Here is a 20989-nt window from a genome sequence, read left to right on the forward strand (position 1 = left end):
TGAGGATTAATGGAGTATTTATAACTGGAGCCAACAGAGTAATAAGCAGAATACCTCCTTAACCAATGAGATTTGAGAATTGGGAAATAAACAAGAAATGGCTGATAATCGTAAATTAAAGGGGTGAATTCTACATCAAATCAGGTAGAGCGAGAGAGAGAGAGAGAGAGAACGAAGGACTGGATTGAGAGAAAAAGCCGCAAAAGCAAAAATATTTCAATTTAAAATTTAACATTTTTAAAACTTCCCCAAAAAGTTCATAACTTGAATAAATGACTCAACACTTGTAATAGTTAATTTAAGAGAAACAATGTTTCTCTATTCTACAGATATAATTTGAGATGGTTGAGGCTTCTTTGCTCAACAGAACAAAGCAAAACAATTAAAATCAGGAGACAGAACCTGAAGATAGTTGCTTTCATAGGTCAAGAAAATACTGGCCCCGTCTCTTCTAAGGAATAGACATTCTTGCAATTTCTCAGGCTGATTAGGCATCTTTTCCATAATGTGTGGAGCATAACAGGTAAAGAAAAATCCTTGATATTAAACAATATCATCCCATTGTTTTAATCACAATGTAGTCAGACTACATCCTTACCTCCAAGTCAAAAGGTTCAGAGTTCATGCCCCACGTCTGGAAACGTAAACAAAATAGACTGACATTACATTGTCGTACTGAGGAGTGCTGCATTGTTGAAGGCCTGGGGGGGGGTTCATATTTCAGATGAGACAAATTCTGTCTCTTTAGAAGGAATTTTTCTGCTCTCCTGGCCAACATTCTTCTGTCAACTAATACAACATGATTAGCTGACTGTTTCTCTCATTTGTGGGAAATTGTGCACAAATTGTGTTTGGCATACAACACAGTTACTCATTAGAAATTCTTGACTGTGAATGATTGTTTTGGGATATTGAGGATGTGAAAGGTGCTACATGAGTACAATTAATTTTGTTCCTAACGTCATCATGCGAGAGCGCTTGTATAAGAAAAAGCCAGTTAAAACAGATATTTTATTTAACAAGTCACATTATTAATACAGACTCAATAAACCAAATTGTAAACCTCCCTTTGTAACTACAGGAAGCAAGTCTACAATAAATACAGGAAGATTTTATTTCTAAACATCTTAAGAACAGTGGTTTAAATCTCCAACACAAAAATAAAAATGAACGATTACAACTGTATGGCTTGGGCCAAGTTAAATGTTTCTCAACTTTTTAAAAAAGATAACACTTGGGTGGAAATTCTGCAGCATGTATGTACAATGTTAACCATGCTTTAATTATTCAGAGCAAATTATAAATGAATGAGATGGTAACGGTTAGTCATACTGTCAATGTTCTTAGCCTTGTTCCGCACAAAAGGTTCATCATTTAATAGCAGGCTGCCTTTGTATCATCTTGAAGTTCACAGAGCTCCACCAGACATTTAAATGCAGCCAATATTAGTACAGAAATGACAAATACCTAGTATCTTTTTTTTTTAAATGCAGAAATGACAGGATGCTTTACGTTATTTCTACAGCATAGACACAGAAAATATAACCACGCTTTCTTGGACTAAAGGGTTAAGCACACAGCTCATGCAGGATCGAAAATCAGTTGTTCAAAGTCTTTGAAGCACTTTGTTCATTTCAAGTAGTGCCAACAAGTCAGAACACTTGTTTTACACTACAGGCTATGAGGTACTACACTAAACAGACAAATGACAAACTTGCAATTCTAAACACTGGCATTATTAATCTGATTACCCAAGCCCTATCTGACATTAGGCAACATTTGTTTCGCACTGGAAATGAAAAAATTTTAAAGGAAAATTTATATACATAATTGCTATACATATAGTGTATAAACCTGGTGGCACACGTTGTTTTTGTTGACCAGCTGCCATTCATTAAAGCACTAAATTATTGTACCTGTTGCAAATACAATATTGAATGTTGATTCCTCCCAGTATGGATCATAAAGCCTAAACGGAGGTTGCAGCAGTTGGGTTTATTGAGGTAAGGCTGGTAAATTAATGGCAGTGTTTAAAGAAAAGCAGCTACTTAACAAAGGCTTTACAGTGTTACACAATCAAGGTTTTTGACAGCATTAATTTAGAATCACAAACATTAAAAACCATACAAAAGAGTTTCAGAAAGCAAAAGGGAGTCCACATTAAAAAAGAGCCCAAACATTAAAAATGCAGTGCAAAGCAAATCAGTGCAACCTACACTTCCACTCTGATTACAACCACAGAATCATACCTTACACAACTGTAGAAAAACTGCATTAACAAATATTGCATTAGGATAGCACAGTGGCCCTAGTTAATAAAGGAACCAATAAGGAAGTTTTAACTTTTGTTCCTTCACTGCGACATAACTAATACTGGTTTCTTATAAACAGCTTTAACGTATAGCAAGAGGCCTAACAGACTGGAAGGTTTTGCTGTAGAAAATCTGAGAATCCCAACAGAAACTCCTCATGATTAGATCTAAGCAAGCAAAATTGGGAAGATAAAAAAATTGGGACAAAATATCAAAAAACCGCCTCAAGTTTGGTCGAGCTCAGATCTCTCTGACACCAAAACTTGATACTTTCCAAGCAAAAAACTGATATCTGTGATTTTTCTGGGAGAGAAATAGCAGAAAACAACCACCGATTAGAAGGGTAATCCACTTAAAACTAGATGAGAGAATGTCCGTGCAGAAGCATAGCTCAGCAAGTCTTAAGATTTCCTGAGTCCATCATACCCTCTCGTTCCCTATCCTCTGATCAGAATAAAAAAGTTATTTCCGCTTTGCTAATTTTCATTTTAAATATTAATTTCTCCTTGGGACTATATAAATCTGACTTGAGAAGTAGGAAATAAAAATCAGTTATATCAGGATATTTCAAAACTTTATTTCCTTAACTTAAAAAATACATCTAATCTCAAAATGTCTGAAAACAAATAGCTAAACATCTAATAACTGAATTGGTGCATAGTTTGTGAAAATGATTATTACCAGTAGCATTTCTGAAGTGTGCAAAATTTTGACAAAAAAAAGGAGAAACAGAAATAAGCTATGGCTCAAGAAAGCAAAAAAAAAAATCCAGCCTTTGTTTAAAAATTGTTAAAACGATTAACCTTATTCAAGGCCAGAAAAAAATTGCAATTAAAAGGTTACATTAAACATTGTATTTACAAAACTCCATGTACAAAATGATTTTACCCTATGTTAAGTTGTAGGTAGACTGCTGGTTATTAGAAATACTGTCCTTTCCATTAGTATGAGAATACCATTTCAGTAGAACGTAAAGGAAGAAAAATCTCCAACACTGCTTCTGACGGTGCCTGTTTGTAGTTAACTGTCCCTTAGTTTACAACAGCTCCATTAAGATCCACCTTCAGGACGATGGTGATTCTTGACATTTAGTGGGACTTGGTGGAAGACGAGCTGCAGCACTCTGTTCTGTCCTAAAGCTGTAATCGTACTGGGAAGAAAACAACAAAACCAGTGAAAGCGCAATTTTTCAAACATTTACAAATAGATTAACAAGATGAAGAAAATCAGGAAATATTGATTACAAATGATAGAAGTCAGGAAATTTGGTTCAACAGGTTAATTACATTTTAAAATGTTACACTAACTTCAGATTTGCTATTAAGTTAATAAAAGGATGGTATTATGGCTATTAAGAAGGCCTCTATTGAACTTAGCACAGTTTTGAGGCGACTTTATTGGCTTATAACCCTAAATTGACCAGATAAACTTAGGCAATACTCAATATGCTGCAGGACAAGTTGATATGGGTTCAAGCTCAAGACAGTAAAAATTGTATCTTAACTGTGAATACAGTATCTTTTTATTCAGAGGGTGGTGACTATGCATGATAACCGACGCAGGGAGACAATGCAAGCAGACATGGTAAATTGCAAGATATGTGATGCAAATATTTTTGGCACGCAAGACTATTGACAGCTGTAAGGGGGAAGGAAGTCTGTAAACTTTACAAAAATAGGACCGCAGGGAGCAGAGGGGGACGAGGTTCCTAAGGACACAGCAGCATCTTGGTTATGGGTGTAGGGAAGTAATCACATTTTGAAGCTTCCTTGAAGAAGTTGAAGAGGGATTTTTTTTGACTTCAGAAGAAACTGGCCAGGTTGCTCTCCCCTGCCATGTTCCTCCAAAGAAGGAACATTACCCACAATTGGGGAAGGTGCGACACAGTGTTTGAATGGTCTCACACAGGGGCCACTCAAACCGTAGGTGACAGCTCCCAGCGGGGTCCTGCACACCGACACAGCAATGGTGGCCTTGCAGCTGTAAGTCAACAGCTATGGGGTCCCTTTAAATTCTCGCTTTTTTTTTTTCCTGATGGTGGGCATGGTTGAACAGATAGATCTTCGAGGACAGATTGCTGCTGTAAAAAAGAAAAAAAAAGCCCGTGATAAAAGGTAGTTTTTTCTGAAAAAAAAAAACACCAAAACCTGCAGTTTAAACACATCCTATTACATTCGCCTGACACCTACCCCTCCCCCTTCAGCAGATGAAAGGCCACCCCCCCTACCCCATGCTCAACTACTTGCGTACTCCCGCTAGCCTCCCCTCACCCCCACCCCCCAAATTTTCACTCTGGGGTCAGGCAAAAGTTTGGGGCATTAAAATGGATCCACACTGAGTAGTAGTTTGGGAAGCACTGATTTAGCAGATAGGAAGAGCACGGGTGAACTTCACGATCCTTTCTTGTTCTGTTTAGATGTGAAGGAAAAGCACTGGTCCAAAATGAGCCAAAAAAATTGTGCAATGGAGCATACAAATATCTAAAGAGCTTTAAACAGATCAAGTATACTTCAACCCTCATTTATGATAAACATTCAAGAAAAACAGGAGAGAGATGTGTAATACTACATTGCAATAATCAGTAATTTGCAAATTAAATAATTAATCTATAAACAAGACTTGACTTGGCTCATAAACTTGTTAGCTCAAATTATTTGTTCTGCTGAGTTTTTATTTAAATGCTAATTGTAAATGCAGTTACTTGTTTATAGACTATTGCAAGCTCATTCATAATATTATTATACAAGAACTGGTGGATTGTTATCATCGAGCATTTGGTAAAGCGGAGTTATTGTTTTTTAAATCCCAGAGGGAAACTTCAAACAACTGTCATAACCTACAATTTTAAGTGTTATGTTTGAGATGCAACTCTAAATTCAGGAATCATACCATCAGTTCGAGAGGCTTTATATTAAGCTAAATGAAACATTTTATTAGCTTACATAAGTTAAATATATACACATGGCTACAAATTACTACGGTTATAACTTTTAACAAATTCCCAAACTAATCTCCATTAAGGCAACAGCAACCCATAGACTTAACCAGATACCAGGCAAAGCATTTGCACCTTATGAATTCAAAATGGAGGTTCTTTTCACTTTGGTTCCTGTGGAGACAGTTGGGGGCTTACAGCTGCCTTTTAATCTCACATTGCCTCTGCTCTGCACACAGAACACTGCTGAAGTTATACCTAGCACAGCCCACTGAATGTAAATTCTCATTGTATTACCAGCCTCTGGACTAAATCTCTCTGACAATAAAACCCCTTTCATAGTACCAATTTTATTAGTAATAGAAACATATTGCTTAGTATCTGCTAGATAGGTGTCAGTTTTCACCCCACTTCTTGAATGCTCTATTCAAAAAATGCAATTGCACTCTGCCTCTCTATTTACATCTCAAAACTAGAACACATCAAAGCACCCAGGCTAGCTGGCTTTAATCCAATTAAGACACACCCACAGACTGAACCTTTATTTTGAAAAATATTTTCCAATAATATTATATACATTAATAGCTTCATGATATGGATAACCTTTTTCAAAGCAAAAATCAAGCTTACAAATGTCTTTCCAGTCAGGATGATCATGTGCATTGTTACAAGATCATATAGTTATAATGCAAACACACTGACATAATACAAGGGTTAGAAATACTCGAATAGTGATAATTCGCTGTATGATTACTAGGGGCAGGCGGGTGGGGTACAGAAATAGAAGGAGAAGGGCACTAGAGAAAACATAACACATTATCATTCAGAAGGCTTCAACGATGCCGCTTCATGCAAGAGCTGGAGGTGAATCCGGTCCAGACCAGCAGAAGCAAAATATTCCCGTCCCCAGGAGTTGCAATTTAAACGACCCTGGACAATTCCTAGTGGATGTAAGTCCACAAGAGAAAACTGGCCATAATTTATTTCTAAAGTGGCAGCTCAGCTCGCTGTTTTGGGACATGAAAGTGTTAATCTGAGGCAGTGAGGTGCTTTATTGAGGTTGGATAACATACATTTTAAGGAGTATGCAGAACTTGACCTGGGACACAATCCCCACTGTGTCCGTGCAAGGAATGCTTTTTGCAACTAATGGGTATGCGAAGAGAGGAAAGACTCTAATTCTCAGCACTGCCACTCAACATTTTGAGTACAAGTTTTAGAAAAATACATATATTCAAAACAAGCTACTTACAGCCTGTACTCAATCACTGTCCAAAGCTAGATGGCAGAGTCCACATTCCAACTGAAGTGACAAAAGCTGGTTCTCTCATGAATGAGAAATATACACACCAAGGTTTATAAAGAGCTTTTAAAGAAAATGTGAACAAGTTTAAATCAATGTGACTGCGAGATCCTCCTGTGCATTTCCACATTATAAATGCAATGCAAGTACAGGTTAGAAGGAAGAAACAGATGTCTGGGGTTGAGGTAACTCACCCAAGCTGAGCGTCATCTGCACGTCACATCTGAGTTACTGCCTTGCTTCATAACTCTGACCCATCTTGGCCAATATCTTATGCTCACTATTCTGTCCAAAGTTCAGCTTTGTGCTCCTGTAGTACAAGTTGTCTTGGAAAAGGACATGATTAAGATGAAAGGCCTTTTGTGGCCGGGAAGCAGAAAAATAGGTGAGGGGGAAGAAGCAAAGGAAATATTGAAACTGTTAAATTCAATTGTTTTAAATCAATTTACTCTATTTAAATCTACCTGGCTCATGACCTTAAGGCAACACCACAGAAAAAAAAAAGTTGCTCCAGAACAGAATGGGAAATATTGAGTTGAAAGTGCTGAGAGATTTTGGTAAATAAGTATAGGCTGCCATCTGGTGGTACACACATGAAGTGCAAGCCTGCTTTCAAATATGTACTAAAGGCTCATTCATTTTCAAGAACTGCATTAACAGCAAGAAAATTGCCATTTTCTGTCAGTCGCGAAATTACACCATCAACATTATTCTAAAACCATATGAAATTATTAAATATTCATTGCACTTTTTAATGTGTAGAATGTAAATCATTTAAATACTGTAGTGGAGTCTTAAAACTTCATTTGAAATATCAATCATGGAAAAGAACAGCATGGGAAGAGGCCATCCAGCCCATCAAATCTACACTCTTTTGAAGTGCAATCGAGTTGGTCCCATGCTCCGTTCTTTCCCTGTAACCCTGAAATTTTTTCTCAAAGTACTTATCCAATTCACTTTTGAAAGTTACAAATTAAAACCTTATCTACCATCCCAACTACTAAAACATTTGTTCCTCATGTCACCTCTGGCTCTTTTGTCACTCACTTTAAATCTGTGCCCTCTGGTTATCTCTTCAGCCACTGGAAAAATTTCCTGTCTAAACCTTTCAAAATTTTAAACCTCTGTCAAATCCCATAGAACGTGGCTCGTGATGAACTGAAATTCCACACTGGCAACCCTGGATTAGCTGAGCATGTCTAAACTTGTTATATGACTTTGCCAACCAGAGTGGAGTTCGACCACCCACAAGTGCGTGAAATCATGGAGGGCTGGGCAAACCAACATTTGACATCGAGATCCATCTGTGAAAGGGCGTGCAAAACCTGCAAGTTTGGCAAAACCTGAGAGGAAGTTCAGTGCGGTTGACCGGAGAGAAGATGAAGTTGATACAGCTAGTGGAAAACCACGGTGTGGAGCGGCGAGAGTGGTTCCATCGTCAGGTCTGCCCACCATTACTAAATGCAAAGTTGAACATCTTGAACCTGTTTGACAAGGCATTCTCTCTAGCAATGAAGAGGATGAGGATGGCTGCTTATCCCGACACTGAAGAAGCTCTGCTGATGTGGTTCAAGGCAACCCGAACAGTGAACGTGCCCCATTTCTGGTCCAATCCTGCAGGAAAGGGGAGTGACCTGATTCAAGACATGGCATGGCATCATCTTCTGCACAGTAAACAGTGGTTATGGCAGAAATGGCAGGTGATTGGCTCCAAAATAGTCTTGCTCAAGTCTTGAATGAGTATGCACCAGGAGACGTTTTGAACATGGATAAATGCGGACCGCTTTACCAGCTTTTCTCAGTCCACTTTTAATGATTAAAGGTGAAACATGTAATGGTGGAAAGCAAAGCAAGGAATGCGTCACTGCTATGGTCTGCGCCAACTTGGATGGCACTGAAAAGCTGCTGCTTTTCTTGTGATAGGAAAGGCGAAGAAGCCACACTGCTTCACAATGTGAAGACACTACCCACGCAGTATGAGGCTAACAGAACAGCCTGGATAACCTCCAGCATTTTTGAGGTGTGGATCAGGAAAGTGGACAAAACGTATCAATGAAAGAAAAGGAAGATTGCCATCAAAACAGACAACTGCCCTGTGCATCCAGACATCGCTGGCCTCAAGAGCATCAAGCTGATGTTCTTGCTTCCCAACACCCCAACCAAGCTCCAGCCAATGGATCGGAGGTGATGAGGAACTTGAAAATCAACGACCAACAGCAGTTCATCTCTCAGGTTATTGTGGCCATTAATAACAAGCCGGAGTTCAGTCCAACTGTTCTAGAGACCATGTTCCTGATGAAGGGGGTGTGGAAGATGTAACAGAAACCATAATTGCCAACTGCTTACACCATACTGGGTTCACAAGTTATTGTCACATTGTCAGTGACAATAGTGAATCTACGCCCTTGTCACTAATTCAGTGAGAACCATCTTCCACTATTTACTTTCTCAAAAACTCCAATAGATCACCCTTTACCACCTCTATTCCAACAATGAAATACTCCGTTTTTAAAACCTTTTCATTCCTGATGAATCTTTGCTCCTCCACAGCTCTAACCCTGTAATAGGATGCCTAGAATTTTGAGCATCACTTCCAACTGGAACCCAAACAATCTTGCACAAATTCAATTTCACCTCCTCGCTTTTTTATCAACGTCCTAACATATAATATCCATTTGCCTTTGGTCTTTTTCATATGGTTCCCCTGCTTTAAGCTCTAGTATAAATTTCCCTGTTCCATACTCTACTATAAGGAGGCTTGTTGCTTAGGATATGTTTCCTTCAACTCTTCTCTTTCCCCAAAAATGTTATATGTTGTAATTCCCTGCAATGAGCTAATCGGCCACGCACTTGCCCAGTCTGCTAACAAGTCTGTCTTCTGGCAGTCTCCTGTATTCTTCCTCACAGTTTCCCATGATTTCAATTTGATAACAGCAAAATTTGTTCTGTACCCGCGTCAAAGTGATATAAACAAAATATGTCAATACAGAACCCAAGGGCACATTCCTACCCATATCTCCAATTCCCACCGTCTGTTCTGTCGGCATATCTCTACTCATGAGGTTACCTTTATCAGAATATAAATCAACGTGATAACTGTACAAATTACACAAGAAAAGCACAGTGTACATTTGTAGTGTTTGAACAAGGAGAGTTTTGCACTAGTGTGAAAAATAGACTTTTCCTCAATTAAATGAATAAAATCACTGAAGGAGCAGAGAAGCTAAAATTGTTACACACGTTTATAGAGATACAGGTTATCAACTTACTGAAGAAATTTCAATGCCCTGCCATGGTAATTATCATTAAACTCTCAACGGCGCTCACCTTCAGGCTTGGCCTAAATAGCCAAGTGGTTATGGTACTGGGCTTGTAACCCCAAGATCAAGAGTTCAAATCTCACAATGGCAAACTATAAAACAATGTAACTTCATCTGAATAGGAACAGATGGAAATGTGTTTGTACTCGAAAGAGTTACAAATAACTCCACTGCAGGTCAATACTCTCAATTGTATTTATGTTTGCATATCATGATTGCTTACTTCAGGAATTTGGAACTGACATTTCCAACAATTCTGGTTTTCCTTCCCATTTTAAAAAAAATCATTCACAGGATGTGGGCTTCGCTGGCTGGGCCAGCATCTATTGCCCATCCCTAATAGCCCATGAGAAGGCGGTGGTGAGCTGCCTTTTTGAACCGCTGCAGTCCATGTGGTGTGGGTACACCCACAGTGCTGTTAGGGAGGGAGAGCCAGGATTTTGACCCAGTGACAGTGAAGGAATGGTGATATATTTCTCCCTTCCCTTTAAGGTGGATAGCGATCAGAAGCTTGGGAATCCTGATTTTGCTGATCTTAGCTTTCAACCTCGCTGGGCTGCTTGAATCAGCCACAGTCTGGGCCACCGGGGGATTATTTTCAGCATTTGTGACATGGGTTACAACTGATTATTTTAGAAGATTCCACCTACCTAATTTTTCAATCTGACATAAATATAGCAGAAATTTTGATTTATGACATTTCTTTGGCACATTTTCCAGCATTTGATGTCAAAATCATTTATTCTGGAATGGCTTGATCTGTATTTTAAATATTATTTATCATTTTAAGTCACAATTGATTTGATTTTTGCACCATCAAAAGTTAATACTTATTGAGTCTAATAGTGAATATAATATACGGTCTGCATATAAAGATGCAATAGCTAAATGAGAATGTAGATAATAATGGTCTATATTACATCATAGAATTATTGAAACATAACTGATAGAACTTTTCATTCAAAATGCATTGATGTAATGTACACGTGCTCAAGAACATGCACGTGTCACTTTTCCCACTTTAATTCAAAGTGCAATTAGACATCAGACAACAATTTTCTTCCACTTTCAACTCCCGCTATTCCTGTTCACAAAGGCACTCTACCCTACCTAGATCCACTTGACAAAGACACTGCTGCCTATCCATTCTCATCTTCACCGTTACCTACACACGGCCCCCAACCATTGTCTCTCTCTTTACAATACACTCTCTTCACTTCATTTAACATCTATTTTCCCCTACCTATTCTGACCTGAATCCAGCGACTGGATACACCCTACTCCTGCACTTTATACATCTTCTGGTGCGAATAGTACAGGTTGCTACCTCAGAAGGCTTGGAAGGTCATGTTTGTGAGGTGTCTTCTGATTTACAGAACAATAGAGGAGGTCTTCCATAGATTCAAGGCGATTGTTCAGGAGAAGGACCCTCATGTCAATGTTCTTGACATGAACATGTGAAAAAATATACTTCATGGTCAAAAGTGGCAGACTATGATTGAAACCTATATTACTGTCAAAATATGTTTCTTTGTTGCAGGATCCACCAAGAGGCACAACAACTAGGTTCAAATAATCTCTTATATGCAAATACCAGCAAGATCATAGTGATGGTTTATGGTGAATACAAGCCAATGACTTCAACCAGCGAACAAGCTGATCCAGGTAAAGCTATTGAGAAGGGTCTCCAGTCTCTTTTTTCTCTTTCCAGAACATCTATGCTCGGCAAGTCAAGCTGCTGAAGACACCCAAGTCTGACTTAAACAAACCGATGGGCCTGCAAGGCGGAGGGAAAAGTAGCTCAAGCAAAGCATCTGATGGAGCTGGATGCTGAAGTAGATGGAAGTGAAGGAAATTTGCAAAAAAAAAAAGTGTAATATAAAACAGCTTCTGGAATACATTCAGATTCACAAGAGATATTTGTTTTATAGTTCGAGAAGGAACATGACATACAGAATAAGAGCACAGTGCTTTTAAATGTTATTAATTATTATGATTTAGTGCATTGCCCCAAGATCAATCTTGATTTTGCACAAAAATTTTGGTCAGGTACTGTTTTCCTGTAGCCAATGCAAAAAGTACATTGCAGGCCCACCTGTGCTTGCATTGCAATACAGCTCATGCAGAGAACAGATAACCTGAAATGTTTTATGCAGTGAATAAACTCTCCCAGGAAATGTGGGTCATAAAAAGCGCAGACTGCTTGGCACTATTGTGTTAGCTGAATAACAGCTAACCTGTTCCTCCACGTGAAGCATTTCATAACAAATAATATCGTGGCTCAAAACCCTAAAAAAAAAACAGGTGAAGTTTCCTAACCTTGTAAGCCAAAGAACGAGCAACATTAACTTTCAGGGTGGTAATGGAAGTCTCATCAATGAAAGACCCCTGTGACATAAATGTGAAAACACACAAGTCCCTATGCAAAGCTTTATTTTTTACTTAGGTCTTCTGTGGAAATCTCCATTACCCGTGGAAGTCACCAGATAAATCAATCAGACTTATCCTCCAAATAGCGAAGCTTTCATTCAGATGTTAATCTTTATTTCATATGGTACAAGCAGCATATTCTGATTTGTATTTGCTGTTTTGAAAAGAAATCCCAGATAACTTACTAGGACAACTTTTATATAATTTCCTGAAAGTAGAAAGCATTCACAAGTGCTTCAGGAGAGCAAGAGTTTGTATCGAGCCTGAACAGGAGAGGTGACTAAAGTTTGATTTTCAAAGCATTTTCTAAACGTGGGAGGGAGGATATAGAGCAGTTTTCGACAGTGTCTAAGGGGCTAAGGTGGCTGAAGGCAGAACCACTCAAGGTGCAATTCAAGAAGATAGGATACAGATGGGGTCCCTGGAGTTAGGATAGAGGATAGAGGAGGAGATGGAGGGATGAAGGACATGGTAGAGGTAGGATGGGATGGCAACAAGCCGTAAATGAGGACCTTGAATTTATTTGGGAAGGCCACATGGAATAACATATAGCCAGGCAGGAGGGATTGGGAGAAGGAGATACCACAAGAAACCAGTGGTCCAACTTTAACTCACTCAAAATCCATTCATTTTGTTAAAACTGGGCCCAGGTTTCTGTCAACACCTGAAGGTTAACTGATTTATTCACAATGAAATCGTGGATAGCAGGAGCCTTGATTACAAGGTAGCAAATACACTGGACAATGATATGGAGCGGGTCAGTAGTTAATGACCCACCAGTGAGATGGAGGCTTGCGGAGGTTCATTACAGGGCGGGGAGGATGTTGGAGAGGTTGATCCCTGAGAATGAGCTGGATGAGATAGTTGTCTTCAGCATGGAATGAGGTAATTGGATTTTCTGCAGGATACAAAGGATGGATATGTTGAGAAGAGACTCCAGCCAGGTGACAGCAGCAAGAGAATGGCTGGCTGGCTGGCAGGCAGATAGGATCCACTGGAGGCCTAACAAAGGGACATGCTAAAAGGGATAAAAGGCAAGAAAGAGAGGGAACAGAAGTCAGGTTGAAAGAAGAAGCTTGGATCTAGGTGGTACATGCAACAGAAAACCTTGGATTAGATAGACAAGAGGCAGAGAGTTATGAATATAAAAAAAATTCAGTAAGGGAGCTGCTGGAACAGAGGTACCTAGTCAAATGGCAACATGACAGTCAAATGAAGAGTTCAGGGGACAAGTTTGCTTACAAAGGAATGTGAAGTCTTTAAGAGAGGCCAGATGTTCAGCTCTGTGAAGAGAAAAGATGATAAGATGCATGGTCTGTGAGGAGGGCAGGGATGCCCAGACACCCTGGTAGCAGAAACACTGTGGTAAAGATAAAGGCAGTGAAGGTAAGGTCAGAGAGCATTTTTGATGGCAAAAACATCATCCAGGTGAACAACAGAATAGCAGGGTGAGAGAACAAACAATGGTAGGATTAATACATACATTTAAGTGACAATATACTACTGATAGGAGGAAATCCCAAAGAGAGGCCACCAGGTCACTGATGTGACAAACAGAATAGTCGTTTGGTAGCACAGAACTTGAGTGTTGCTGAAATAAAAAAAGCATTTTTTGTTGAAGCTTTTCATCTTGCGCTCATCAGGACAGCTGGCAAGTGGACTCTGGTTAGAGAACACTTGCCAACCAACCAATCAGCCCTCTCTTCTCATATGGTATAAATATGCAGTTTCCCCTGGCATTGGGATTTTCTTGTGAATTGTCCTGATGAGTGCAAGAAGAGAAGCTTTGACAAAAATGTCTCTTTTCTTCAGCAGTAAACAGAAAAATGTCACAGTAGTGCAGTCGGGGTGCTAATCTGAGATAGGGGTGAGTAAAAGAAGAGGGAAGGTATTTTATTCTCTACATAATCATGTCAAATCTGACGGGGATGCTTGATGCTTGCAAAGGGTATCTGAAATGCAAAGAACACAAAATTCACAAAAAAAACAATTGCACACAGTTAAAATCATATCGTCAGAAAATACATCAATGGCATTTATTAGAAAGAGACAATCAATCAGTACAGTTTTATACTGGCTTCCTCATTCTAACGAATGGAGCCTCTGTCCACAAGGTAAATCTCTCTACATTTGTCATCCATTGTGCTGCACAGAAAAACTGAACAGATTCAGAACAAATCCAGCAGCTCAAAACTGAGCAGCCGTGAGGCACTGTCGGCCTTCAGCAGCAGCAGAACTACATTTCATCCTATCTGCCAATGTGGAAAATTGCCCAAATATGTCTTGTGCACAAAAAACAGGATGAATTTGAGCCAGCCAATTGCAGACCCATCAGTCTACTCTCAATCATCAGCAAAGTAATGGAAGGGGTTGGTCAACAGTGCTATGCAAGTTCAACTTTATAGCAATGATCTGCTCACCGATGTTCAGTTTAGTTTCTGCCAGGACTCGTCGGTTCAAGCACAATTAGGGATGGACAATAAATGCTGGCCTAGCCAGCGAAGTCCCTTGAATGAAAGAAACAAAAAAGGCTGCTTTACAGCCTTGTTCCAAACATAGGCACAAGAATTGAATTTCAGAGGTGAAGAAAGATTGACTGCCCTTGACATCATTTGGCAGAGTGTGGTATGACTGAGTCCAAGTAAAACTGAAGAAATAGGAAACCAGGGCAAAATTCTCCACTGGCTGAAATCATAGCCAGCATGAAGATGGTTGTGGTTGTTGGAGGGCAATCATCTCGGCCCCAGGGCATCACTGCAGGAGTTCCTCAGACTTGTGGATTAAGCCCAATTATCTTCATTAATGAGCTTCCTTCCATCATAAGGTCAGAAGTGGGCATGCTCGCTGATGATTCCACAGGGTTCAGTTGCATTCGCAATTCCTCAGCTAACAAAGTAGTCCATATGTTCACATACATCAAGGCCCTGGGTAGCATTCTGGCTCGAGCTCATAACGGGCAAGTAATATTTGTGTCACACAACTGCCAAGCAATGACCACCTCCAACAAGAACGAACCTATCTATTCATCCTTGATATTCAACTGCATTACCATTGTTGAAACCCCACCATCAACATCCTGGGGGGAAATCATCACTGACCAGACATTTAACTGGACCAGAGAAATAAATACTGTGGCTACAAGAACAAGTCAGCACCTGGAAATTCTATGGAGAGAGATTCACCTTCTTATCCTGCCACACCCCCACCCCCAAAGCCAGCCCACCATCTCCAAGGCACGTCAGGAGCGTGATGGAACAGTCACCACTTGCCTGGACGAAGGTGGCTCCAACAACACGCAAGAAGCACAACACCATCCAGGAGAAATCAGCCCGCTTCATCGGCACCCCATCCACCACGTTAAACATTCATTTTCTCCACCATTAACACACAATGGCAGCATGTGTACCATTTATAAAACGCACTGTAGAAAAATCACCAAGGTTCCTTCAACAACATGTTCCAAGCCCCCGATCTCTGCCACCTAAAAGAACAAGGGCTGCTGGTGTATGGAAATACCACCACCGTCAAGTTCTCCTCCAACTTCTACACCACCCTAACTTGGAAATAAGTTGTCGTTCCTTCACTGTTGCTGGATAAAAATTCCTTCTCCAACAGCACTGTGGGCACAACAACAGCACGTGGACTGCAGCAATTCAAGGGGGCAGCTCATTACCACCTTCTCATTGGCAATGAGGGACAGACAATAAATTCTGGCTCTGGCATTAATGCCCACATCCCATGAATGAAAAAAAAAACTGCAAGAAAACTAGTTTTCTTTGAAATCTGAAGCCTGAATTACAGGAATGCTAAGATGCTGCCTCAAGTGGCAATCCACTTATATGCTGGGTCTGGCAACATTTCAAATGTTCTTGCACTCAGGGTGTGCCGGTGAACAAACTTCAGAAAGATGAAGTCTGGCACAACATTAAAAGTGAATTTTCAAAAACAAAAGTGGATGTATGAAAAGAACTTGCTGAGCAAGAAAAAGAGTCACAGCAATAAATTGATAATTTTTTTAAAAAAATGAGTAATAAATAAAGACTGCCATTCGAGCGTGAAAGAGTGAGAGTGTGTGCATCTAGCTCACTCCCAATCTCAGGGTGCTCACTTATTAACCCTCACCACTATGAGAGTGGGTGAGAGTGCCTGTTGGTGTGTGGCGGTGAGGGTGAACGAGAATCCTGAGACTGGGAGTGAGCCAGGCACACACTTCCCTTCTCCTCGCACACGCCCTCGCCGCCACCCCCCCCACCCTCACACCCTCTCTCACTCTCACATATACCCACTCTCACCCTCCCTGTCTCACACACACCCTCACCCTCCCCCTCCCCCTCTCTCACGTGCCCTCACGCTCTCCCCCTCACACACACAAGCTGTCACCCTCCCCCTCTCTCAGACACACATGCTCTCACCCGCTCTCTCAGGCAGGCGCACACACTCACCCTCTCTGTCTGACAGCCAACGCACCCACCCTCACTGGCTCACCCACTAACACATGCACTGACCTATCCACCCAGCCTCAATTACCTAGCCCTACTCATCAAAGTAGCTGCGGGTACGGGGAGGTGTGATGAGAGCGGAAGAGAGGCCTGGAGCGAAACCTGAGACCCAGCGGCACCCGAGTGCAGGTGCCCGTCAAGGGGAGTGCTGAGAGCCGTTCAACGTAGGGAGGAACCGGGGGGGGGGGGGGGGGGGGGGGGGGGGGGGGACACAGGGAAAACTAATGGAACGTGGTCTGAGTTGCGCCAAAGCACTGTAATCTGAAGGGGAGGGAAAGGGTGTTGAGCGGAGGCCTCGCGTGCTCCGCAGTTGCTGTTCTTCCAATCACAGCCTGGTTCTCTCCCGCATTTGCTGCTGAGAGGGTCAAATCAGCAGCAAATGTGGAAGAGAAACAGGCTGTGATTGGAGGAGGAGCAGCCCCCTGCAGAAATCTCCAAACTCACTGACCCGTACTACCGATGTTTTCAACAAACGCTCCGGGGCAGGCGGGCGCACATGGAAGGACTTCGCGGGCTGCAGGCCGCAGGTTGGACAAGCCTGTGCTAGGGAGACTGAAGCCAAGATTGGTTACTTTGGGTTCATCTGTCTCACCTGTAGGCACCTCCTGCATTTGAAGAAAACAATGATAACTGGACAGTTAAGTAACTCTTTCGAGTACAAACACGTTTCCATCTGTTCCTATTCAGGTGAAGTTACATTGTTTCATAGTTTGCCATTGTGAGATTTGAACTCTTGATCTTGGGGTTACAAGCCCAGTACCATAACCACTTGGCTATTTAGGCCAAGCCTTGGACAGTTAAGTAGGTGCACAAATTAATATGTTGTTACAATCAGGTGAGGAGAGGTCAAGTGGCTCCCCTCTTTCCCCACTCCTCGTTTGACTGCAAGTTTCTTTTGAAAATGATATGCAATTCAGCGAGTGTTTAACTGTCTACATGCCGTGAGTTTAAAGACACAAACAGACAGGTTTCCTTGTTAGTTTTTATAAAGAAGATAGTATTTATTGTACTTAACCTGGTCTCATAAAAATAAGATAAACACTCCAACTTTCTCATACAGACACACACACGCATGCCTGGGGGGATAGATTAAGCAGCCTTTCTAGGGTTCAATAAAATTATACTGGTCTTGTAGGCTTTCAAGTCCTCTGGATCCAGCGTTGAGACAATTTAAATATATTGATGGACCCTTTATCTTTGTTTGCATGAGTGACTGCTGAGTTAATTCGTAAATCGCTGCCTGCAGCAGGTGGATGGTCAATCAGAAGGCACGGCTCAAACTTGCAAACGGGATGCAGAGAGAGGGAAAGAGAGAGGGGGAGAGACCCACTCAGGGGTCCTGCTTCTCCGGCATCTCTTCAGCTTCTGTTTTGTGGCCTGGAGAAAAAACACTTTCTTAAACACAATGAAGCGTCAGCTGGCTTGTCATATGATCTCTCTCCAGCTGACCAGTTACTCAAATATGGTTATGGCTTGTGCATTCCAGGTGCATGGTTTCAACTTGATCAGATTACAGCTGAGTGAATCCCTTTCTCAGCCAGAGTCCTTTGTCTGAAGTGATTATAACTACTGGCTTATTATTGTCTAAATGCTTTGTGAATGCGTGAGGAGGTGGTCCATTTTCTCACGGTGATTGTTTCTGATGGGGGTTCTCTAGACAGGTTGACACCATTTTAATGGCTTTGGAATTTGTGATGCAGAGTTATGCAAATGTTCAGCCATCTTAGAAACTGCTGTTTCAGTCCTTTTAAAACTTAATCAGTGATTGTCAGCCAGTAAACACATAAAAGTCATTTTTGAAATAAAGCATGGCTTTATAACGTGTTTGAAGGCTCAATGCGTCAGCATCTTGAGCTATAGAGATTTTGTATCTTCAACATTTTCTTTGAACTTGGTGACAATGTCATACAAATAAAAAAATATATCACTATGTTATGATATCTAATATTCAAATGGTAGCTGAGATCCTAAGTATGCATTCCATTACTCAGGTTCTTCCAACTGGTTAGATAGCATAAGTGGCATGAAATCCTTAATAACAGAACCGTGCAAGTGTTTGAACTGGGAAAGCACCCCTCCCCATCAGCAAATATGTGAATGACACTATGACAATTAATACTCAAGTAGAGAGAGACACCGCAGCATCAGAAAACAATATTAAAAGACTCCCAGAACATAGTATCATCTAACCATTCCCCAAATTGTAGCATTCAACACTTCCCAAGAATGAATTTCCTCAATATCCTTTATTCCAAAATGTTTTTACATGACATAAGCTCTGTGTCAGCATTAGCAGCACGCTTTTAGGATTTTGGATCTAAGCCTGACCTGATCGTTAATCAGACAATTAATCCTTGCTGCCGCTCTCTGAAATTGAAGAGCACGTGATTTCAAAGAGAGATTAAATTTGTTATCCCCGATTTTAAGCTTGCCCATTGAACAAATTAAAAAAGGTGAATGGGCACCACACAATAGGTTCCTGCCATTATAACTCCTGAGTTTTTGCTGCATTAACATGTCTGGGTCCCATGACGTAACCCAGATCCCAGCATTATATAAATTATGAAATTGGCAAATAGCAAAGAGTCCCTGCAAACACAGTGGAAGCAAACAGGACTGGGGTCATAAGAGGCTCAGGCATGTCCATTCTTTTAAGTGCCAGGAGAACCATAAGTGCTCCTCCTGATCCCACAAGGACCTTGTGTTTGCTCTGCCAGAGGCTTTCCTCCCTTCCAAAAGAGTGATAACCAGGATCCCCTTCTTCCTGACCTTTCCAAGGACATTTTGCTTGGTGGAAGCCCGAAGCCAGGTGATTTGCAAACTCCCAGCTTGCTTTGGGTAGGAGTCAATGTGGGACATTTAATGAGACTCCTGGAGTAAAAAGTGCCTGGACCATCACGGACATTTTCATCCTACTCTGGTTCTTGCATGCCATCCCAGGATAAAATCTAGGCTTGTGTGTTCAAGTGCCCTTTTGCCTTAGACCATAAGACCATAAGGCATAGGAGCAGAAATTAGGCCATTCGGCCCATCGAGTCTGCTCTGCCATTCAATCATGGCTGATAAGTTTCTCAACCCCATTCTCCTGCCTTCTCCCCATAACCTTTGATCCCCTTACCAATCAAGAACCTATCTATTTCGGTCTTAAATACACTCAATGACCTGGCCTCCACAGCCTTCTGTGGCAATGAATTCCATAGATTCACCACTCTCTGGCTAAAGAAGTTTCTCCTCATCTCTGTTCTAAAAGGTCTTCCCTTTACCTGAAGCTGTGCCCTCGGGTCCTAGTCTCTCCTACTAATGGAAACATCTTCCCCACGTCCACTCTATCCAGGCCTTTCAGTATTCTGTAAGTTTCAATCAGATCCTCCCTCATCCTTCTAAACTCCATCGAGTATAGACCCAGAGTCCTCAAACGTTCTTCATATGTTAAGCCTTTCATTCCTGGGATTGTTCTTGTGAACCTCCTCTGGACCCTCTCCAGGGCCAGCACATCCTTCCTGAGATACGGGGCCCAAAATTGCTTACAATATTCTAAACGTGGACTGAACTGAGCCTTATAAAGCCTCAACAACATACCCCTGCTTTTATATTCTAGTCCTCTCGAAATAAATGCCAACATTGCATTTACCTTCCTAATCAACCTGCAAGTTAATCTTAAGACAATCCTGGACTGGGACTCCCAAGTCCCTTTGCACTCCAGATTTCTGAATTCTCTCTCCATTTAGAAAATAGTCTATGCCTCTATTCTTCCTACCAAAGTGCATGACCTCACACTTCCTCACGTTGTATTCCATCTGCCACTTCTTTGTCCATTCTCCTAACCTGTCCAAATCCTTCTGCAGCCTCCCTGCCTCCTCAATACTACCTGTCCCTCCACCTATCTTTGTATCATCTGCAAACTTAGCCAGAATGCCCTCAGTTCCTTCATCTAGATCATTGATGTATTAAGTGAAGAGTTGTGGCCCCAACACTGACCCCTGCGGAACTCCACTAGTCACCGGCCGCCATCCTGAGAAAGACCCCATATCCCCATTCTCTGCCTCCTGCCAGACAGCCAATCTTCCATCCATGCTAGTACCTTGCCTCTAACACCATGGGCTCTTATCATACTGAGCAGCCTCCTGTGTGCCACCTTGTCAAAGGCCTTCTGGAAGTCCAAGTAGATAACATCCATTGGTTCTCCTTTG

The 20989-nt window shown here is 41.2% G+C and overlaps 1 protein-coding gene across 3 annotated transcripts in view; it reads right to left on the bottom strand.

The window, feature by feature from the left end:
* Positions 1 to 992: 992 nt before the first annotated feature.
* mvb12ba (multivesicular body subunit 12Ba) overlaps positions 993 to 20989 on the bottom strand; it is a 172080-nt gene continuing 152083 nt past the window's right edge. For all 3 annotated transcript variants that reach the window (XM_041194178.1, XM_041194177.1, XM_041194180.1), the window contains exon 10: positions 993 to 3462. In XM_041194178.1, the coding sequence (XP_041050112.1) occupies positions 3376 to 3462 (87 nt within the window). In that variant the 3' untranslated portion in view covers positions 993 to 3375. The remainder of the gene's footprint in view (positions 3463 to 20989) is intronic.

This window comes from Carcharodon carcharias, chromosome 8 (assembly GCF_017639515.1).
Source record: "Carcharodon carcharias isolate sCarCar2 chromosome 8, sCarCar2.pri, whole genome shotgun sequence".
NCBI lineage: Eukaryota > Metazoa > Chordata > Chondrichthyes > Lamniformes > Lamnidae > Carcharodon > Carcharodon carcharias.